The sequence below is a fragment of the Adiantum capillus-veneris genome, chromosome 26 (genome assembly GCF_014529385.1).
Source record: "Adiantum capillus-veneris isolate H3 chromosome 26, ASM1452938v2, whole genome shotgun sequence".
NCBI lineage: Eukaryota > Viridiplantae > Streptophyta > Polypodiopsida > Polypodiales > Pteridaceae > Adiantum > Adiantum capillus-veneris.
Window position 1 is genome coordinate 132,706,970 of NC_140956.1, and position 23,157 is coordinate 132,730,126.

At 44.7% G+C, this 23,157-nt stretch overlaps 1 protein-coding gene across 1 annotated transcript; it reads right to left on the minus strand.

Annotated features, from left to right (window-relative positions):
• Positions 1-11,567: 11,567 nt before the first annotated feature.
• On the minus strand, positions 11,568-12,083 carry LOC147424230 (uncharacterized). Its single transcript, XM_086502184.1, has one exon. The coding sequence runs from the start codon at positions 12,081-12,083 to the stop codon at positions 11,568-11,570; it is 516 nt and encodes a 171-aa protein (XP_086358310.1).
• Positions 12,084-23,157: the final 11,074 nt, after the last annotated feature.

The following is a 23,157-nucleotide window of genomic DNA, read 5'->3' on the forward strand; positions in this document are numbered from 1 at the left end:
TTTAGATAAGAACAAACACATGCACATCAAATGAGTTTTCATAGTTGATCATCGGAATTACAACAGGCAAAGGACATTCCAAGATCTCTCGTAATCTTCTTGGCCCGAACATAAAGACTATGCGCTGCTGGAAAAAAATCTTCCTGGACACATGAACATTTATTTGGATTCTTTGAGTTAAATGAAATGGAGTGAATTGAGGGCCATTTTGATCATCCATTAAAGCCAACCATGAAGCTCCCAAGAAGGCACACCTGACTTATCCTTTGATTTTGACAAAATTTCAGCAGCATAACAACATAAATGCCTTAAAAGACCAAAAAACCAGCCATCTTAACTTGGAAAAATTTTGACAGAGTTTCCCCAGAAGTAGAGCAGTGAGAACCCAAAATATAGACTGTATATGTATGCATAAACTGTCAACAATAGAACCCGAGCATCAAGTAGGAATCATTAGTACATAGCCTATGGCGACGTCACGAAAAGGGTGCTCCAGCTACCTGTATCACCGAAAGGATCTCCAGATTTGAGAATCCCCCAGCTCAATAAAACCTCACGCTATCGACCCTCACACGAAGGCTAATGCAAATCGCGTATACTCAAGTCTCAGAAATGACTATCTTCCAGACCAAGTCTCAAAAATGGCTAGGACTGCCAAATAAAACCATATATAGCTCCACAAAGGCGTACCATGGAAGTTTCCACAAGTAACGTACAATCCAACAGACAATGCGCTCAAACAGGCGCCAAGTGATGCATACCCACAACAACTGCAAGTGACACCAATGCTAGTATATCACTGTACTCCAGCTACCTGTACCTGTACCTGTAACCTGTAACCTGTAACCTGTAACCTGTAGCGCCGAATCTCGAAGCTCGAAGCTCGAAGCAGAAGGTACTCGAAGAAGATCCTCCGTGGGGGCGCCAAAAGAATGTGAGCGGGATGGAAACACACACAACTCCTCTATAATGACCCGACACACACTCTTGGGATGATACACACACACATTATGGGGCACCACTCGGCTTACACAACCAGCCTGGCCAAGACAGGAAACACACGGATGGAGTGAGAAGAGAGAGATTTTCCACTTACCCACTCAACACTCACACATACACACTCACACACACACTCTCAATTCAGCTCAAACGAGGAAAATTTCTGTTGTTTAGACTCAATGAAGCTCAGCCCAACACCAATGGGGAAAATAGTTTACACAGTATTGAGGAAATACACCAGATACAACCACAAAGTTAAGCAGAGACTTCACTCACCGGAGAAGATTACACAGAAAAACAACAGAAAATCTGTGAGGAATTTGGCAAAATGGACAGCGCCATTGTGTCTGGAACGCCCAAAAACCCCACCCTACAATGTCACAGTGCTCAAATCCGACCTCGGATGAGCAGTTTAGGGCCAAAAAATGCTCCAAAAACAACAAAAAACACACTTGCGGCTGTTCCTCCTCTCTTCTCCATGTTTTTTTCTGGTCTTCTCTCAGTTTTTTCAGTTCTCACACTTAGCTTTATTAGTTGGGTACCCGTGGCCTTTTAGATGACCTCAAACGGACCCCGAACAGGCCAAAAACTGACCTCGCAGTGCATAGTTGTCACCTTTTTGCATCATCCGCACACTTGGCACTTAGTTTTTCCAAATAAGGCATCCCGCAACCACGTGAAGTGGCCCCAAAAAGTGTTCCTCATGATGACCTTTCTGCATAAGTATCACAAGAAAACACCCACGCCGTGTCCATACTTCTCCGCGTGCAAGTATTGACCCCGTTAAACCTCCGGACGCCACTCGATGCCATCTGACGCACCTGCTTACCTCATGTCATCGGCCCGCGGATAGCTTCCTCGAGAAGTTTTACGCGCTACCAACTCCTCCTTATTATAGAAAAAACACAGTGGTACTGGTAATAGTGAAAATCGATGCACTATGTACACCCTGTCCTACCTGTACACATGTGGGCCCCACGTAACCACCTGGCTCTGAAAAATGGGCAATTCTTTATTTGATGCACCATGCATGTATATGTACATATGCGCAATTGCTTGCTCCAAAAAACTCCTGACAGCGTTTAGATCAAGAGGGTGTGCTTTTTGACAGATTTTCTTCAGGTAAACAATTCTTTTGGGATGTAGCTTGTCTTAGCTTTGTGCTGAGATTTTGTGTAGAGTTTTGATTGCATTGGAGAGGAGATTTGTGAATCTCTTGGAGGTTCTTTTGCTCTGTTGTGTGCATCCACAGTATGGCTCAATCTACGGAGAAAGAGATTTTTGGTGCGTTTACATCCGAAGACAAATTGGATGGTACCAACTATTCTCTTTGGTCTTTTATGGCCAAAAATATTTTGGTTGGTAAAGGATTGTGGAATTATGTATCTGGAGATGAAGTTTGTCCAGGTAGCATTGCACCTGCCACGCTTGGTCGTGGTGTAGCTGTTGGTGCAGGACCCTCACAAGTCACTCCAGAGAAAAAGAAATGGGATACTAAAGATGCACAAGCTATGGTTGTTATTGCCTTAACCATAAAGAGGACAATCACACCACATATCAGATCTTGCAAAACTTCTGAGGATGCTTGGGACACTCTGCAAGCTATGTTTGGAGGAAGAAACGCTGCCAGAATAGAGTTTTTGAAGAAACAACTTGACAAAATACAGATGGACGAAGGTGACGATATCATCGAGCATCTTACAAAAATCAGGGATCTTAAAGAGCAATTGCTTAGCTTTGATGAAGTGATTCCAGGGAAGGACTTGGTTTCCAAAACACTCAATTCACTACCACCATCTTATTTGACTTTTCAGACTTCTTTGACTTTGTCTTTGCGAGCTAATCCTGAGCCTCTTCGTTTTGAAGAGTTAGTGGCTTTGCTATTGCAGGAGGATCACGTAAGAACAAGTCTTTACAGGTGGATGGTATGGATCATGCTCTTTTTGTACAGAACAAAAACAAGGGTAAAGAGAGTGCTCATCACTCCAAGTCTAGTGCAGGACAGTCTTCAAAGAAGTCCAAAGGTGATTCCGACAAGTCCAAGAAGAAAGGTAAATGTCACTACTGCAAGAAACCTGGTCACTACATTAGTGAGCGTAAAAAGCGAATTGCTAAAGAAAAGAAGAAAGAGTCAAGTTTGGTTGTTTCAGCTTCTGGTGATTCTTCTACAGCTAAAGAAGAGTCTGCAAACTTTGTGCAGGATTCTTATGCTTTCTTAGTATGTTCAAATTTTTTTGCTTACAGTGTTGACGAGACACAAATGATTTGGTACTTTGATAGTGGTGCATCCAGGCATATTACTTCAAGGAAGGATTTGTTTTGTTCATTGGATGCAGCTCCAACAGGAAATAATGCTCATTGGATGCAGCTCCAATAGGAAAGAATGTGACATGTGCAAATAATGCTTCTTATCCAATCAAAGGCGTTGGTAAGATTTTGATTACCATTTCAGATGGTTCAGATTTATGCTTGCCAGATGTATTATATGTTCCAGGGATCAAGAAGAATTTGTTGTCTGTATCCTCTCTTGCAAAAAATGATCTTCGGGTCATTTTTGAGGATGACAGATGTGTTGTACGAGATCGAGAGAATGGTTATTCTCTTATCACTAGAGGTACGCTGGAAAATGGACTATTTGTGCTAGATCGTTATGAAAAGAAGATTCAGGTATGTATTGCAGAAACAAAGACTCAGGCCATGCAGGATGCTGAGTTGTGGCATGCTAGATTTGGGCATGTTGGTTATGGCAGTTTGATGAATTTACAACGTCATAATATGGTGCATGATTTGCTTTATTGGAGATGCCACCAAGACATGTATGTGAAGGTTGCATTCTTGGAAAGATGCACAGATTTTCATTTTCGCAGGATGGTTCATTTAGAGGGACACGAAAGTTGCAGCTTGTACACAGTGATGTATGTGGTCCTATGAGGACGCCATCTATGGGAAACAACCTTTATTTTGTGACCTTCATTGATGAATTTTCCAGGTTTTGTTGGGTGTATCCACTCAAAGCACAGTCAGATGTGTTTGCAATTTTTCAACATTATGTCGCCATGGTTGAAAATGAAACAGGTTGCAAAGTATAGACTCTTCGTACCGATCGAGGAGGTGAATACATGTCAGGTGCATTTAAGGATTTTTTGGGAAAGAAAGGCATTAAACACCAATGCACTATGCCATACACACCACAAAAGAATGGTGTTGCAGAAAGGAAGAACATGTCTTTAATGGAGACGGCTAGATGTATGCTCAAGGCTAAGAGTTTGCCTCATAAGCTATGGATGGAGGCAGTTGCTTGTGCAGCACATGTTTTGAACAGGTGTCCTACTCGTGCCTTGAAGACCATTACTCCATATGAAGCTTGGTATGACAGAAAACCTTCAGTCAGTTATCTTTGTGTTTTTGGTTGTCTTGCTTATGCTCACATCCCTCAGCAGTTAACTGGGAAGCTTGATGATAAGGCAATCAAATGTATATTTGTGGGGTACAGTAGTGGAAGTAAAGGTTATAGACTTTACAATCCTGCTACAAACAAGATTTTTGAAAGTCGTGATGTAATTTTTTGCAAAAACTACTGCTCAACCTATGGTTGCTTTTGATGTACCTCATATGCAGACACATGATGTATTTGAAGGTTTTCTTCTTTCTTTTGTGGAGAATCAAGAATCACAACAGGTTGATAATCTTGATCAATCTTTTGATCATCATGTGACACCTCATGATGTAGAGGAAATTGTGCGTGAAGAGCAAGAAGTTCTCAGGGAAGAAAGAACCTTGCCTAAATGGGTTCAAAAAACTTTGCAGGATAGCAAGTTGGATGCACCGTTGCCACGAAAAACACGTGCTGGTACTACTTTTGGAAGAGAGCAAGTAGATTTGGCTTGCTTTAGCACTCTTTGTGATGCAGATGAGCCTGATTCATTTGAACAAGCTTTAGAGTGTGTTCAGTGGAAAGATGCTGTGCAGCAAGAAATTGATTCTATTCATAAGAATCATACATGGGATCTAGTGGACTTGCCTACATGTAAAAAACCTATTGGTACAAAGTGGGTTTTAAAGGTAAAAAGGAAACAAGATGGTACTGTTGATAGGTACAAAGCAAGGCTCGTGGCAAAAGGCTATGCGCAATAGAAAGGCATAGATTATGATGAAACCTTTGCTCCTACTTCTCGTGCGTCCACAGTTAGATCACTAGTTGCAATTGCTGCTCATCATGGTTGGAAAGTGCATCAGTTGGATATCAAAACTGCTTTTTTGAATGGTGACTTGCAGGAAGAAGTTTATGTAAGTCAACCAAGTGGTTTTGTTGTAAAAGGTCAAGAGCAAAAGGTATGTAGATTGCGTAAAGCTTTGTATGGTCTCAAACAGGCTCCAAGAGCATGGTATGAGAAGATACATACTTATTTGATTGGCCAGGGATTTTAGAATAGTCCAACAGAAAGTACTTTGTATGTCAAAAAGAGAGACAGAGTTCTCATTATGCTAAAACTTTATGTGGATGATATGCTTCTTACAGGCAATACTGCAGATGAAATTGAAGCGTTTAAAGATGCTTTGAGAAAAACCTTTGAGATGTCTGATCTTGGTTTGCTACATTATTACTTGGGTATTCAGTTTGTGCAATCAGAGGATGGAATATACATGTTGCAGGCAAAATATGTGCATAAAATTTTGGACAAGTTTGGTATGCAAAATTATAAACCAATCTCTACACCCGTAGAAACTCGATCAAAGTTGAGCATGCACGATGCTGGAGAACCTTTTGATGTACATACTTATGCAGCAGCGGTTGGTTGCTTGATATATTTGGCAGGCAACACTCGTCCACACATTCAATTTGGGGTTTCACAAGCAAGCAGATTTATGCACAGCCCAGGTATGCATCATTGGCAGGCTGTGAAGCGCATACTTCGTTACCTTTCCGGTACCCCTAATCTTTCCATGTTCTTTCCAAGGAGGGATATGTATGGAAAGCACAGCTCTATGCAGCTTCTTGGTTACAATGATTCAGATTGGGCTGGTGATTTTGACACACGACATTCCACAAGTGGGAATTGTTTTTCCTTGGGAAATGCATGTATATCTTGGCTAAGCAAGAAGCAACCCACAATGGCTACATCAACTTGTGAAGTTGAGTACAGGGCAGCTTTCATGGCAACAGTTGATTGTGTATGGATACGCAGGTTATTGGCAGATCTTTGTGAGTGTCAACAGGCACCCACTACCATTTTCACTGACAGTCACAGTGCTATGGCAGTTGCAAGGAATCCAGTATTTCATGCAAGAACAAAGCACATAGAGGTTCACTACCACTATGTCAGGGAAAGGCTACATGCAGGGGAGATCACACTAACTTACTATCCTACACAGGATAACATTGCAGATCTATTTACGAAGGCGTTATCACGAGAAAAGTTTGAAGCTTTCCGAAAAGCTTTGGGCTTACTCTCATACACATGATGATCTGCTACCTTGTACGGATTCACACTATCACTACAGGGGGGATTTTTAGACATGTAGTAGTGTTAGTGTGTATACGCGCTTCACCAGGGGCACTTTTCTCCCACTGGGTTTTTCCCCCTGGACATCTGGTGTGAAAGGACACCTTATCTCTGAGGGTCTCATATAAGCTTTGTAGCTCTGAGTTTGTATAAGCTCTATTATTCTAATACAGAGAGATAGACTACAGAGATCTCGTACGCAAGCTCTGTGTCTTCTCCTTCTCCATATTCTTCCTACTCTGAGTTGCTATCTTCCTTCTGTTTCTTGTTTCATCATCTTCAACAGTGAATGCCTTGAGACATAGAGAGGCCTTGCATTGTGCACTAGGTGTGTTCCCCCATTTCCCCTCTTCCCATACCGTGCATCCAAATCACATCAAACTTGAACCATATGCTCACCTCAAGTAAGAGAACACAATAGTGGGCTCCAAAGTGCAAAAGGTGACCATGTATTTTTCACGTCAAAGATAAAAGGCTCAATTGTGAACCAATTTTGACCCACTTGCAGATGCCATGAAGTAGAAGACCTGTAGAGGTTTGGGGGTGCATTAGAGTCCATCTCATCAGGCTAGGGAAAAAAGACCATATCCCCACCGTAAAGTGACATTTGGCACTTTTGTGCAAAATAGTGATCCATTTGACTTCAAAGTCAAAGGGGGCTCTCTACACACTAAACCTGCATCCTACTAACCTTCAGTGGGCCCACAGCCACAAGCTAATAACCCCAAATCAAACTGTACTCAGGAGGAGACAATCATCATCATTATGATCAATATGAAGTGCAAGATACAAGACTAGGGCCACAACCTACCTTAACCAACATAATAGAATCTATATAGGGAAAGTTGAGAGCACAAATGGCACTATTATGCAAATTTTATCATAGGCACGCTAAAGATAAATTGTCACATTTGAAGCATTATTTGCACATCTTGTCACAAAAGTATGATCTCCTTAGCCTCTACATAACTTACACTAACCTGGTACACTCACATCATTCATGCACTTCCCTATCTTGCACTTTACCATTGTTTTATGGAAAAACTACTCCCCTGTTCATGATCGTATGCACGACACAGACAATATACTTATCATCCGATGACACGACTAACCCGTAGGTGCATGTAGGAAATCTCGTTAGCTTGTCAGGTTGAGACCAATCTACACATACGCACTTTTATGATGCATCAATCACTAACCCTGGTAGAATGCAACCCACTCTATCCCTAAACGCTCACAACACAGTTTACACCTCCAATGAACTCGGAATCGCATCAAACTTACTAGGCACCATCCTCTCAATAGGATATACTTACCTATAAGTCTAATCTCACCAGATTTGAACCCTAGTTATCTCGATTACAGTTGCGATAGACTCATAGGTCATAATCCAAAAGTGGGAAAAACCTAAGTCTATGAATATCTATGTGTAGCTAATCTCTTTCTCATTCCATAGAGCACTTGATTGTTGAAAACAGACACTGTTTGTGTTACTTACAAGCAAAACAAGCTTGAGGAAGGATCGATCGCGAACAACTCAAAAATATGAATGCGTGGCGTGGGCGCGTAGCTCTCAGAGAGACTACCGCGATGATGTGGTCACGTCGTGAATCCGGTGAGGGAGAAGGGCGTAGCGAAGAGGATAAGACACACTCACTCTCTATCTCTCTCTCAGACTCGTACGACACAGGATTAATATTCAAAAATGTTATATCAAAAAATAGTTCTAAGGTGACTTTTATACTTTAGTCACCTTAGCTCAAAAATGTACATGGGGTTCTCTTCCTCATAATTACAAAGTGGGAACAATTATGGGTCCTGATTGACTGATTAATCTTTACATAACCCAGACAAGTGGATCAAAATGATAAGACATTTTTGACATAAAAATGGGAATTTGATAGGCTTTACAAGGTGGGCTCATTACAACTATTGGACAAGTTGGGCTCCAACACTCCCCCCCTCCTAATTCATGTCTACCATGACATGATCGTCTTTGTCTTCAGTGTCGTTGTCGTACTTCTTGGTTGATTTGATCGCATCATATCGCATAGACTCACTTGCCATTAATGGGCCAAATTTTTTGGATTTGTACATGAAGAAGCCTGTGTAAAATGCTTCTTCGAATGTTTGGATATGGTAGCTTGGCAGAAACGTTAGCCGTTTGAAGTAGGCATACAACACTGGCTCTGTAGGGGGCCCACTTAGATCATATGACAGCTCTGAGATGCTTCTTTCTATATTCATATACTCTGAAGTCCAGCTTTCTGAGAACACTGTGAGACAGGCCAAAAAGGTTCGAGCTATTTTACATAGCATCTTGCAGGATAGGTCGGGAGAGCCTCCAAATTCTGCGATGGCGCCCTGAAGGGTTTTCACCATGTAAGAACCGGATATTCTCTCTCCCTCTGCAGGCCCTGGCAATACTGGATAATTCAGCCATGTAGGATTTCTGCTTTGTAGTGCTTTATGTTGGCTGTAAGTGTATGTTCGGGGCGTTGGTGGGCAAAAAGTTCTATCATTCTTCAGCTCAGGTGGTGCGTTGACTAAATGGATCAGGTTATTAGGGTGATCCAAAAGCCATTGACGCCTCCACTTTGGCTGGCTGTCTACTATCCTGTTTTGCTGTTCCCGATCTTGTAATTCTCCTTCAAACATTGGCACTTGTTCTTCTTTTGTGAGCTACCATTGATGTGTCAGAGTTTCGTATTTCAGCACATCATAGGGTAACATAGGGGCATTCCATTCCTCCCGTAGCTTTGATGCCATCTTGCCTGATCTGGAGAGCCCTTGTAGCATCTCCTTTACTAGTTGCATGGCCTTGTACCACATTATCTCTGATTGCTTTTCCATTTGCTCGGCTAGCTTCTGCTCTTCAAATCTCGTGACTGAATCTTCGTCTATTTCTTGGTCTTTGGAGCCAGGTTGATCAGTCTGTGTATCTGGTGCCTCCTTATCATCCGATTCTTCCTCGTAGTCATCTTCACCCCCATATATTTATGCGAGTGCAGCCAAATCCATGGCTGCTTGCTCCAGGTGCACTCGTACCTGTCCTTGGTGTTGCCTTGCAGTTTGAAGACTTGCGATTTGCGCCGCCATTGTTCTACTATTGATTTGGAGAGCTTGAAATTCCATCTCTTTTTGAGCTGCAGACTCCTCTAACTCTTTTACCCTGATGTGCAAATTTTCATTTTCCTCCCTAAGGGATTTGGAAACAATGCTTTCTATTTCACTGTCATGAGCTGGTCCTTGTTGTTGTTCACTTTGTAAGTCCGAAATTTGCCTTTGTAATTGATCCTCTGCTCTAAGCGCACTTTCGGCTATCATTAAGTGCTGTTTTCTTTCCAACTCCAGCTCTCTCTTCAGTGCAGCCACTTCTTCTTGCGGGTGGACTACCGGTGTTGTTGGTAGCGACGTTTTTTGTTTCTTTGCTCATTCTATTTCCCTTGCTTGTATATCTGTTACTGCTCTCAAATCTTTGACTTCAATTTGTAAGTCATCGATGACGACTTGCAAACTTTTGACTGCCTCCAGCGCATCTTGCTTTTCTTTTTCCAACCTTTGGATGTGTTCATCTCTGTCACTGACATCTTCAAGAAATAAATTGATTGTATCTTCACAAATGGCATTGAAATCTTCAGACTCCTGTAAATTTTCCTTGAGAAGATTTACTGTGCTTTTGAGCCCCAAGATCTCAGCATCTCTGATGCTGATCAGTTTTAGAGTGTCATCTCTTTGCTCCTACAGTCTCAGAACTTCTTGATGGGTTTTTTCTAATTTCGTTTTGTTGGACCTGTTCTGATCAGCTAACCACTTACTGTGCAGTCTTGTTCGGTTCAGTAGGGTCTCCATTGACTGTAAATCTTCATCTATAGTAGCTTCCAGCTCAATTTCTTGAGAGGAGGAAGCTTTTTCTTTTGTCTGATCCACCTCTTTTTGCTTGCCTTTATCAATTTGTGATATGGTTCTAGTGTTTGGGTGACCATATGTTGTTTCTTCTTCTTCTTCACTGGGTGGTGTATGAACTCTCTCATCAGGATGTGAGCTCTCTGAATGCGAAGGAGAGTCAGCAGGTGGGGTTGATTGCCTCTCACTTGTCTCTGGCCTTGGAGATGGAGGTGGTGTTTCCTGATCTCGTGAAGTTGGCCTTAATTGATCTCTCAAAGTTTGGAGATCCTCCTCTTCTAGTAGCAATTCTGGTTCGTCCCTAGCATTTCTTTCTTGGATGTACCTCTCGAACCAGTCCAACTCAAAAGCTGGGTTGTTTTTATTCTTCATTCTCAATGTGTAAGTGCTACTAGAAGGTTTCCAAGTGGCACCTACATCGCCTCATAGAGATCTCTCGAGAACAAATCCTTCTAGCATTCTTTCCATTTTTGCTACCTTCTGCAATCTGGTGTTGTTTTCCATTTCCTCTTTCCGCTTCTTTAGTCGGACATCTTCCTCTTCAGTTCTTCTTTCTTCTTCCATCTTTTCTTGTGTACTTCTGGTTACTCTTTCCAGCCTGCGTCCTCCAATGGTGTTAATAGAGGCCGGTACTCGCCTTTGTGATCTGTCTTCGATATTCTCTCTTAATACCAGGCAGTCGTTCTGATGAGGAGCAGGTGGCAAATTGATCTGCCGCGCCTATGGCCTGGTATATTACTCTGGTGAAGACTTCTCCTCTTGCAATGTAATTTGGTCTGTCCTGCCGTAGCTTTGTCACTTCTTCAAACAGATATCTTTGTCACTTATTCAAACAGATATGATGCGTGATCTATATAGAACTCATGTGTCATTCCCATAGCCCATGTCAGTGTTGTTGACATGCTCCCGTGTGGTGTAGTGTATCTTGGCGGCCCCGGAGCTAGATGCCCCTGTAGTATCCTTCGGTGCCCCACCAATAAGAGTAGTACGTGGTGTTGGCGACACAACTGGAGGTTGTGTTTTAGTGACTGCAACACTACTCACAAGAGGTGGTGTGAAAGTGGAGGTGGCCACATAAGTAGACATACGCACTGCTGGTGTTGTAGTATGAACGTCCGAGATTTTGACATGTGATTCTGAGAAAGGTAGTGTTGGAAGCTACTCAGATGAATCTTTTTGTACCTTTGTCCTCTTGCGCAAGATTCCTTTCCCTTTGGCCATTTTGGAACGTTCTTGCTCTTTTGGATCATCTTGAAGGGTGAGAACTGCTTTTGCATCTGTCTTTTGCTGCATAATCTGTACTACCCAATACGTAATAGGCGCTGCATAGCAATTGAACCTTCCCGCTTTGCCTTTACGCTGAGTCCGAAAACGCTTTGCCCTGTCCTGTAGCGCTTTAAATAGCAAATTGTGAAATGGGTATGTCAGGCAATGATAGAGACAAAAAGGAGCATCGCATATTGCTGGAGAACCTGGAGAAGATGGAACCCCTGTTCTTTCAAGTGCTCGCAGTAAAAAATAATACTGTAACACTGAATACAGTTGCTGACTCCTGTGATAGTCTCGATGTGAGTCCAACAAAAGTTCCTGACAAGCATTCGCAGTTTCTTCTGGTGAGAGATTCGAGAAGGTTTTTGTTGCGGGCACAGGTGCCAGCACAGTGAATATTCCCATAGCCTGTCCTATATCCTCCGCTGTAAGTGTAGTATCATTTAGCTTTGGAAAAGTTAGCTAGAGGGAACATAGCTTGGCAGTAGAGATATTGGCAGACAAATCGGTCTGAGCCAAATTTTGAAGACCCAAGTGTATTAGTTTCTGCTAAGAGAACACATCCTTGAGTGCTGGATTGGGAGCCTGTAAATGATATATCATTATTAGAGGTACCTTGGAGAGGGCACCAGACGGACGAGGCACCTAGAGAGTGGTGACCCTGTCAGCAGTGACTGACTGGGGCGACTCTTCCTCTGAAGATTCCTCTGAAAGATGCTCTGAACTAGGAGTGTAATCTGATTTGCTGTCAGAGCTATCCCCAGAGGTCGAGGACTCTTTCTTAGATTGGAGATGCTTTTCTTTATTGCGAGTTCTAACCATCTTTATCAAGTGTGCTTGAGAATCTATACTTATTGATGAGTCCCACTGTAGCAGGAGCAAAAGGGCGAGACCCTCTTCGGTACTGGATGACAGACTGAATAGAGTACCAAGGCTATAAAGGCTCTCTGCTTTTGGGGTTGGCTTTTTGCATGTAACACGTTCTCTCCTCTTCTTTGTTGCTTTTCGCAGGTAAAATATGCCCTTGGTGAGAAGTGAGAAACCGCCCAAATTGCGTTTCGCAGATCCGTGGCGCTTGTTTTTTTTTTTTTTTTAAAGCGAAGGGCGAGGGGGGAGGGGAGGAAGGGCTAGGTCTAGGGACCAGGGCTAGAGGCTAGGGGCGAGGGCTAGGGCTAGGGACGAGGGGATGGACAAGGCGAGAGGGTGAGGGGGTCTAGGGCGAGAGGCGAGGGGCTAGGGGCGAGGGAGTGGTTGAGGACGAGGGGCTAGGGGGCAAGGGCGAGGGTGAGAGGGTGAGGGTCTAAGGGCGAGGGATAAGGGGGCGAGGGCGAGGGGCTAGGGGCGGGCTAGGGCGAGAGAAGAGGGGCTAGGGCGAGAGGGTGCGGGTCTATGGTCGAGGGGCTAGGGCGAGGAATAGGGGGTGAGGGGCTAGGGGCGAGCAAATAGGGGGTGAGGACGAGGGGCTAGGGATAAGTTAGGTCAAGGGCGAAGCAGGCCAAGGCTAGGGCGAGGGCGAGGGCGGGAGTAAGGTCAAGGCTAGGGCCTAGGGCGAGGGGATAGGGAAAGCACTAGGGCTAGGATTAGGGCTGGGGGTTGAGAGGATAGACAAAGTCGAGGGTAGAAAAATAAAGAGGGAGTTTTAACACGTAGGAACTATCCCAGAGATCTTAAAGATTTAGCGACAACCAATACACAGACTTGATTAATAGAAAGCATGGATAATTTTGAGGTATTGAGAAAGAATGAGCAGTGGATAGAACACGAATTACTTTCATAAATACCCCACTCAATGATACAAAGGCATTTATCCATATCAAAGAACTGTGATTCACTTGAGAGGCAAAAGGTGAGAAAAGGTACTGAGTCAAGGTATTGAGTCGAGACTGAGGGGATTTGGTTATGCGCAAGACTGACAGGGATTGAAGACAGAGAGAGTGAAGGATAGAGTTAATCCAAGTCTAGAATCAAACCTATGAGCTAAACAGATTCTGCAGAAGGAGAGGGTCTAAGAGATAAGATAAAACGGAACAGCAAGATGCAGAAGATAGTGATTCCGAGGCTATTTAAAGGTTTAGAGTCGGCGAAGCTCAACACTTGATTGTCACGCGGTTAGACCCTTGAGTGGCTTCTTAAGCATGATAGCATTTGATCCGGGATCCATTGACTAAAGGCAGAGAAACTCCTTCGAGAGTGGCTAATTGTACAGCGCCGTGGGGTAGAATCTCCATCACCTTATATGGTCCTTGCCATGCTGGGACCAACTTCTTTGCTTTTTTCAGAAACTTGGCCTGATAAAGTAGCACCAGTGCTCCTTGCGTTATTTGCGGCTTCCTGAGATGGCGATCATGCCAGGCTTTACGACGAAACTGTTCTGCTTCTAGAGCCAGTGAAGCCAAACCTCGGCTTTCCTCCAAAAGGAAAAGACGAGAGACTGATGCCGACCCCAAATTTCCATTGGCATGAAGACTCCCCACTCGCGGGGATCCTGAGTTGAATTCAAAAGGTGCTATCACTTCCAACCCGAAAGCCAATTGAAATGGGGTGTGATTGGTTGTGGCTTTGAAAGAAGTTCGATAAGCCCAAAGTGTACCGTGGATAGCTTGAGCCCAAGTCGAGGGATGAAGATGACATGCTTTCCGCAGGAGTGCTATCAGAACCTTATTAGTGCTCTCTGCCTGCCCGTTTGCTCTAGGGTAATAGGAACAAGATTTTCTGTGAAAAATCTTGTAGTAGTTGGCCAGCAAGGTAGAAATTGTTTCATTCACAAAGTGACTACCCCTGTCACTGGTGATTTCCAATGGACATCCAAACCTGCACAAAATATTTTCGTAGAGAAACTTGGCTACCGTAGTGCCAGTGCAGTCCGTTGTTGCAAGTACCTTTGCCCACTTTGTTGCGTAGTCGGTAGCCACCAAGAGATACTTCCAATTTCCTGGTTGGGCAGAGGGAGTAATTGGGCCTACAAAATCTATGCCCCATCTCTCAAAGGGTTGCCATACCATAGAGACCTGCAGAGGGCGGTTTGACTGTTTTCTTGGTTTAGGGCCACAGCGCTGACATACATCACATATTTTTACATAGGCAATTTCATCGAGGAAAATATAGGGCCACCATAAGCCACACCGGAGAATCTTTTGTGCAGTAATATGGCCAGGGTAATGGCCACCCGTGGGACCACTATGGGCATCCTCTAAAATATACTCGACTTCATGAGGGGAGACACACCGCCTCAGAACACCATCCTGCCCTGATTTGTATAGCTGGCCCCCAATGAGAGTGAAAGGCCTAGACTTCAGCAAAACAGGCATCTCTTCTGCAGGGGAGAAGCATTCTTTGGGTAGAGGCCACTAGAAAGCAGATGCAAAACATCGCCGTACCATTCCGGTGTGGTATCCACCTTAAAGAGACTGCTATCAGGAAAGTTGTCAGCAACCCTTGTTGCTTCTTCAACAGTGTGTACGCGAGAAAGGTGGTCGGCAAGGACACGATGTTTGCCGGGCCTGAGTACCACTTCGAAATTGAAGTCTTGAAATAAGAGTAGCCATCGCCATACTCTACCTGCAACCTGCGGCTTGTTGAGCAGATATCGCAGGGCATGGTGATGAGTAATAACTGTGAAGTGGACCCCTAATAAGTAGTGCCAAAATTTTTGCAGAGCATACACAATAGCTAAACCTTCCCTTTCTGTGGTGCTATAGTTGCACTCTGCCTTGGTGAGTAGGCGACTTGCATAGTGAACAGGGCGATCCAAGTTATATTCCTTACTAGGTTGAGTCAGCACCGCACCCACAGCCAGTTGACTGGCATCTGTATGCACATGAAAGGTGAGAGACCAATCAGGAGCTACTAAGATAGGCGCTTCAGTGAGTCGTTTTTTAAGGTATGCAAAAGCTTCAGCCTCTGCCTTTGACCATTGAAAGGGAACAACAGCACTGGTTAGGCGGGTCAATGGTTGAGCCACCTGTGCATACATGCGTATAAACCTGCGATGATACCCTGTGTGGCCTACAAAGCTCTATACCCCTTTTGGGTTGATGGGAGGTGGTAACTTTAAGATTTCCACAATCTTCTTTGGGTCAGGCGCTAAACCTTTAGCAGACACCACATGGCCCAGAAGTGTGTCTTCAGTAACCAAAAAATGACATTTGTTAGGATTTAGCTTTAGGCGTGCCTCTCTGCACCTGAGGAAGACAGCAGAGAGCTGAGCGAGGTGTTCCTCTAGGTTTTCCACTGGGGTTGAACATTGAGCACCTGAGAAGGTCGAAAAATCGTCCATGAAGATGAGAAGATGATCCGTAAGCAGAGGACAAAAGATGAGATATACCGCCCTATTGAAAGAAGGTGGGGCATTTTTCAACCCAAAAGACATTTGAGTGTATATAAAAATACCCTAGGGAGTCACAAAGGCCGTTTTCAGCTGATCACCTGGATGGATGCCCAATTGATTGTATCCACTAAACCCATCCATGAAACTGTACAATACATGCCCTGCTACATCTTCGAGCACACGCTCAGTGAAAGGTGTTGGGAAACCATCTGGGATAGTTACCTTATTTAGAGCACGGTAATCGACGCACACACGGATTTTGTTGGATTGCTTCTTAGGCTCTATCACCATGGGTGATAACCACTCATAGTGCTCCACAGGTACTATGATCCCTGCCTCTTGCATTTTTTCTAGCTCTGCCTTGACCACCTCAGCATACTTCGGGTTGAGCTTGTAAGCTCGGCCTCTTATTACAGGCTTAGCCCCTTCAACCAGAGGTATAGTGTGGACACCCAATTCTGGTGGAATCACCTCTAAATCCTTGTAGAACCAAGCAAAAACATCTTTAAAAGAGTGGATGAAAGAGACTACCTGATTGAGTAATGAGGGATGCTCCCATAACCAAGCTGCTAACAGTACGTGCTGAGGGTTGTCAGGATCTCCCAGGTTGACTTCTCTGACCGGGTCTGGGGGTGTAGCTGGAGAGGGTGCTTCTGAAGATGAGAGGTGAGCTGCCTCTTGGAGCTTCAAAATATCATGTGCAGGCATTTGATCGATTGGAAACTCTGCATACTCTTCTTGTAACCATCCCTGTGGGAGCTCCTCGAAGGGTAAATCTTCAGATGTAGACGACATGAAAGAGTGCTTTTGAAGGGGGTCCGACTTGGGAGATGCTCCAGGAAGGGGGAAATCTTTGGTGAGTGCATGCAGAGGAGATTTATTCCCCCTTCGGTGATGTGTTATAGGTTCCCCAAGACCGAGGGCTTCCATCGGCTTGTCATTCGGCGCATGAGAATTCGGGGCTGACACACTTACTTCTTCGACTGTTGTACTGTCTGCTGTAGGACTTTGGACATCAGTGTTCTCCTGAGGATTTTGAAGAGAGAGTGTTACTGGCGGCACAGGTATGTTTTGAGTAGAGACCATGTAGCATGGCATCGAAGTGGTAGCTTCCAACCACTGTAGCAGGTCCTCGTCAGACCCGTCAGGTGGGATGGGCTGCTCAGGGTCGGGGTTGGACTGTACTGCCAATCAGCTGTGCTGATCCACTGGATCCATCCCTCCTTCAAGCCAGATTAGTTGCATTTGGGAGCCAGGAGTGTGTATCTACATGGCGTCGTTTCCCGAATCATGAAGTGCCTTAGTATGCCACAACCATGGTCTACCAATCAGCAAGGGAAATCCTCCCTCCACCTGAGGAAGACTGACCACCACAAAATCCAAGCTAAATGTGAAGTCTTGTACCTTCAAAGGCACCTTCTCTACTATGCCCACAGGATAGACTGTCCTCTGGTCTGCGAATGTAACAGTGAACGGAGCAGGGCGAGTAGGCTGCAGACCTAAGGCTGACATGGTAAATTCAGGCATCAGATTGATTCACCATCCACTATGACGCCTGATAATGACTGCCCAAGAATAGATACAGTAAGACGTGGACTTTTATAGTCGGTGTGGGGAGTAGCTGGATATGAAATCATGTAGGACTCCAGGGGCTGCACAGGTAGGTGCCCGCCACTAGGCCCTATACCAAGGTACAAAGATTGAATTATTGAGAGGGTGTCACTTCTAAGAGTTGCATCTAGCCGAAGCATCTCATAAAGAGATACTTGCTGAAAGGTGTTCTTCAAGATTGCTTCCGCAGTGGGCCTAGCTTCTACAACCTGGGCCTCCTCGAAAACTTTGACCTGTTGCAAGTCAGCTACTGCTACCAGGAAGGCTCCATCAATGTCCGAAAGTGTAGAGATTGGCCTATTCTTTGCACCATTTACGGGTGCGACATTTTGAACAGGTTGCTGAAGTGTTGGACCTGATGGTCCAGTTGGCAAACTTAAACCCAGGGCTGCTCTTTGTGCTCGAGTGAGCACCCCAGTAGGCTCTACTGCTTGTTGTGGCTGAACTGTATGTGTAGCAGGTGCTGGCTGAGGGGTGGTGTTCACTGTGATTAGATTGATTTTCGGGAATGTAAAATCTTGTTGATTTTGATTTGGGCTTGAAGATGAGGATGCCCTTTGTTTGGGTCAATCTTTACTGCAGTGGTCCTTAGACTCCGGACAATGTCTGCAAGGAGGAGACCCTTCAGGTAAAGGACACTTACTTTGGTAATGCCCATATTCGCCGCATCTGTAGCATAGGATTGGCCGATTTGATGGGAGGAAACGAGGGACGAGGTGGTCGCTGCTCTTGTTGTTGCATGGTGCTGGAGGCTGAGGTGTAGAAACTTTGGGGAATTGAGGGAGTACTGGCATGATAAAAACTGTGGGGTGCAAAGTTGTTGTGCATACCTTGCTGCATAGGGGGTGTTGTCAGCAGAGGAGGCAACGGGTTTTGATGGCCGTAGGGTGAGACCATGTTGGATGCAGGTGCTAGCCCTTGTTGGAGAGAAGGACCTAGATTTTGTTGTATTTGCCGCAATCCTTTGATATAGTAACAATCCTTATCTTCGTGCCCAGATTTTTCGCAGAAGTGGCAATAAGCCCGAAGGGGACAGTCCTGTGGAGGATGTCCAGGAGAGCAACAAGAGCTGCACCATACCATAGCTTTGGTCTCCTGCTGAGACCGAAGCTCTTCTAGTTCTCTTTTGATTTTATCGAAAGCCTCCAGGTGCGATGGTTTCTCTTGTCTCAGAGAGATTGATTTCTCTTCTTGGATGGCTCGTTGTAGTTTGAGGGCTTCGAGTCCTGCGCAAGGAAGTCAAAGGATCAGCTGGACTTCCTTCGGAGAACACAGAGGGAGTATCTATGTGAGGAGAGTTGTTGAACAGCTTCGTAGCCCCCTCTATTCTAGTAGCAGCTGCGATGAATCCTCCCGAGTGGCGTCAGGTCGGAGGCTCTCCCAGAGTTTTTGCTGAGAGGTTTTGGAAGCGCGTTCTCCACCCACTTCTTAACCATGAATTCACCGGGTTGCTGGGGAAGCTTGGCAACCAGAGACTTGGTTTTGGTCATAAGCTCTGCAAAAGTCTCCTCTAGCTGGAGCACCATGTTGGCCAACTCATCCAACACTTTCTCTTGGTAGTCGCCCGGCCTGAAAGCTGCATAGAACTGTTGTCTTAAGTCTGCCCAAGTTGCAAAATGATTCTTTGCAAACTGGCTATACCATTTGTCTGCTAAGCTGTCCAAGGTGGAAGGAAAAAGTACTAGATAAGCATCTTCCCTGTTAAGACCACGTCCTCTACAGAGAGATACGAACCTCCGTGCATGGTCGTCCGCATCTTCCAAGGAGAGTCCTTTGAAGGTGGGGAACTTGATGTTTACCTTGGCCAACACGCTAGCCAACGCCTCCATGGCCCCTTGTTGCAGCAGAATAGGAGAGAGCTTTACTGGAGAAGGTGATCTGGAAGATGTGGAACCTGATGAAGGAATGGGGAATGAAGGAATGGGAGATGAAGGAATGGGGGATGGCGTATGTGGAGGTAAGGTTGATGAGGTTAATGGACTTCTACTAGATACCACCGGGCGTCTTCTATTATAGTGCTTCAGAGGACTTAGTAGTGCGCTTTGACGCTTAACTGACCGCCTTGTATGTGTCATGCAGTGAACAGTGAAGAGCACAGGTCTAACACAGAAAAGGTGAGGATATGACTAGACCACCTGGTCCAGGACCAATCACTAGACCACCTAGCAGGACGAGGAGGGCTGGACTAGGGAGAGCACAGGTCTAACATAGAACAGGTGAGGATATGACTAGACCACCTGGTCCAGGACCAGTGACTAGACCACCTAGCAGGATGAGGAGGGCTGGACCAGGGTGAGGACTAGACCATCATCCAAGACCAAGGACCAAGGGCGAGGACTAGGACGAGAACCGGGACCTGGACCAGAGCGAGAGAGGACCAGACCAGACTTGCAGACTATCTACACAGTGTAAGCAAGTGTGCAAAGCCAGGTAACAACCGATTAGCTTCACGATTCTATCCCCACAAGAGTGAGACTTCCTTTGAGGTCCCACCGTGATCGCCAAAATGAGAGCACCTGTAGCGTGGATAACATGTCGTGCTCTCTACAGTGGGTGGTCCTCAATGCAATGTGCGTGAAAATCTCACTCAAACAGACTGAATCTCCATCAAACAGATGAACAGAAAGGAAACAATAGACTTCAACAGAGCTCTCAAAGACACAACAGCAGACCATAACATATGACTTGACTATCTCAAAGACTGATACAGACTCTGGCGTGGCAGCACACTCAGCTCCAACCCAGGACTCTCAGGTACAATGGGGGTGTCGAGGCTTAGATGTGTCGGGATGGTGCAGACGCTCTGTGTAAAGACCCACTCTAGACGACTACTACGTACAAAGATAATGCCACTGGCCCAAAACGACTACTCACATGTACAATCATCAAGAGCCACCAACGGCTCATAAAGAACATCATCTAAGTCTATCCCCACTGGGTGGCGGTGGTGACCCGGCCACGATGTCCACTAGACCACCCTGCCACGTGTCTCTGCTCAAGTGTGAACCGACCAGACCAAAGACCAACTGACCAAAGCCCAACTGTAAACTACTGTCATATGAAAGTGAAAGTGACACTGTAGCAGGCTACAATCTCCTTGGTGATCTGGACCTCCATCACTTCATTATCCATGCCTGTCACTCTGCAGGTTCCATCTTCTTGGATAGTCTCAATTAGGTGTTGTACCCTCTTGAAATCTATCCCCAATGGTGGTAGTGAGACAAAGTTCCACAAGCCAAAATTTTTGAGCCATGACCTTTGCGGTGATCTTTTCAGGTAATTTTCAGCCTCCTTGGGGATTATCACTGTATCCACTAAATTTACTTTGTCATCCACATATGAACCTTGATAGATTTGAAAGGCTGCTGCCTGTTGCACGTTTGCAGGTATCCAGGTGGCCGCTGGCTTTAGTAAATTGGGTAGAAGTGCATAGGGTATTGCACCTTCCGTTGCCAGGTTCTTGCCTTTTCTTTTTCTCGGAGAAGCATCCATGGATCCTGTATTCACAAATAACAGTTAATGTACAAACATAGTACTTCTCTTCTAAATTGATTACCACTTAATCATGCATCTAGATGAGCCTTTTTAATCCCAAGATGAGTTAAGGTAAAATGTTAGCAGATAGACAAGCTCTTCCATTGTCCGACTCTGACGGCTTCAAATTAATGTTGTTGGTGAAGGAGAACAAGTCCAAATGCCTTGAAATTTTGTGTGGTGTATGTTCACAGGGCATGTAAGGTCACCCTATAGTCCCAGACTGAAAATCAGTTCATTTGCAATTTCTGCCCAGTCTATCGCGATAGACTGGCCATCTTTTGACAAGGGTCCTATTTTGCAGTTGTGACTCCACCAATTGGTTTCTCCTACCTTGCACATGATCTGATCCCAATTTCACCTCAAATGAATGTCAAGTGACCCCTTTTTGGATCAACTCCCATTTTTCCAAATTCCTTCCAAGGAGATGTTGGTCCATCTCCTTCATTTTGTGTTGTTTTGGGCTCAAACTTAGTGGGTAGTCCTCTTGCATCATGCTGAAGCTAGCTGTTAATTCCAATTTTTGATAAGATGGCTTAGTATTACTCTGCTTAGTCTATCACGATAGACTGGAACTTAGTGTCATTTTGTCATATTTTGGCTCTGTGATCATCTGTCTGCCTTCTCCTAGTTGATGTAAGGTTGCCTGACCATTCATATGTGAATTTTAACTATCTGCCCTTGAGATGTCCTGTTCTGACTCTGAGTTGCTGTCATGTGTATCTCGGCTTGCCATATGAGTCCATCTTGTCACCAAATTTGGTGTACTACCTCCATATGCTTCCCCAAGTCTATCTTGTGAAAATTTTGAAGAGCCTTTCCCCCAAAGATTGTCATAGAAAGTCTATCGTGATAGACTAGGTTACTTGGCTAAGAGAGATCAATTTTGCACTTTGATTTGATAATTGTGGTCATTATTCTTTGTTAGCACCCCTCATGAAGTCAAAATCAAAATTTTACTTGTCTAATTGTAATAGCAAGTCTATCGCGATAGACTGAGTACCTAGTCATTTTTACAAGTTTTTTGATGTTAGTTGACCACAATGGTGTCAGTAGGCTCTCTTAGACACACACATCAAGTTTTAATCAATTTAGAAGAGTGTACTCCCTGTTTGCAGCACTTAGTTGGTTCTGGAGTCGAAGTAGACCACTTAGGTGATGGTCGCCGTTTCTTTTGGTCATTGTATGACTCCGGCTGTCTTTTATTTCCTTTTGACCTTCTGTCAAAGCAGTCAGTTGTTGTTTTGGTGTTTACATCACCAAGAACGACCATTTGGACATCTTTCTGGCCCGTTGCTGGCATTTGCCCTAGTGGAAGAGATTTTTCTTGAGTGGACACATTCCAACTCGTAGTTGACCTCTTTTGGATGTACCTTGTTAAATTTGGTGTCATTTGGTCACTTGGTTGGCCCGTTAGAGTATCGTGACGCTTTGCACAATTTCCGTCAGATAGGGACTTTAGGCTCCGTTTTGACGAACTTTTTCATGGTCTAACCATTCAGTTGGTTTGTCGAGGTTATCGGCTTATTGCCTATGAGTTTTGGCTCATTTTCGATCACTTTTTTGGGCGGCTTCCTTCACGCTTTCCGAGGTCATAGGCTTGATCCCTAAGCTATAGGCATTGTGCCTTTCAATTTTGGTTCCATTTGGTGGCCTCTAGGTCTTCCTAACAACCGGTCTAGAGTATGTGTGCACAGGTTGTGATTGTGGTGCTGGCTAGGTTTTGCGACCAACTGAAGTAAACAACACTTAGAGTCAGTGTTGACGAGAATACCTCTCATATTTGATGTCGATCTGGTGACCGTGCGCGATGGATGAGCTCCTGGAAGTCTCAATTGCTGTAGGGAGCTCTCTCTCTCTCTCACAATGGAAAATGACTCAAATGAGAGATTTCTAGCCTAGCCTCTCTATATGTAATCGAGACTCCGACACGAAATTTTCCCATCTTTTACCTGTGGCCATAAATTTTTGCGAGATGCTGTTTAGGCTCGCAAATTTCCTAATTTG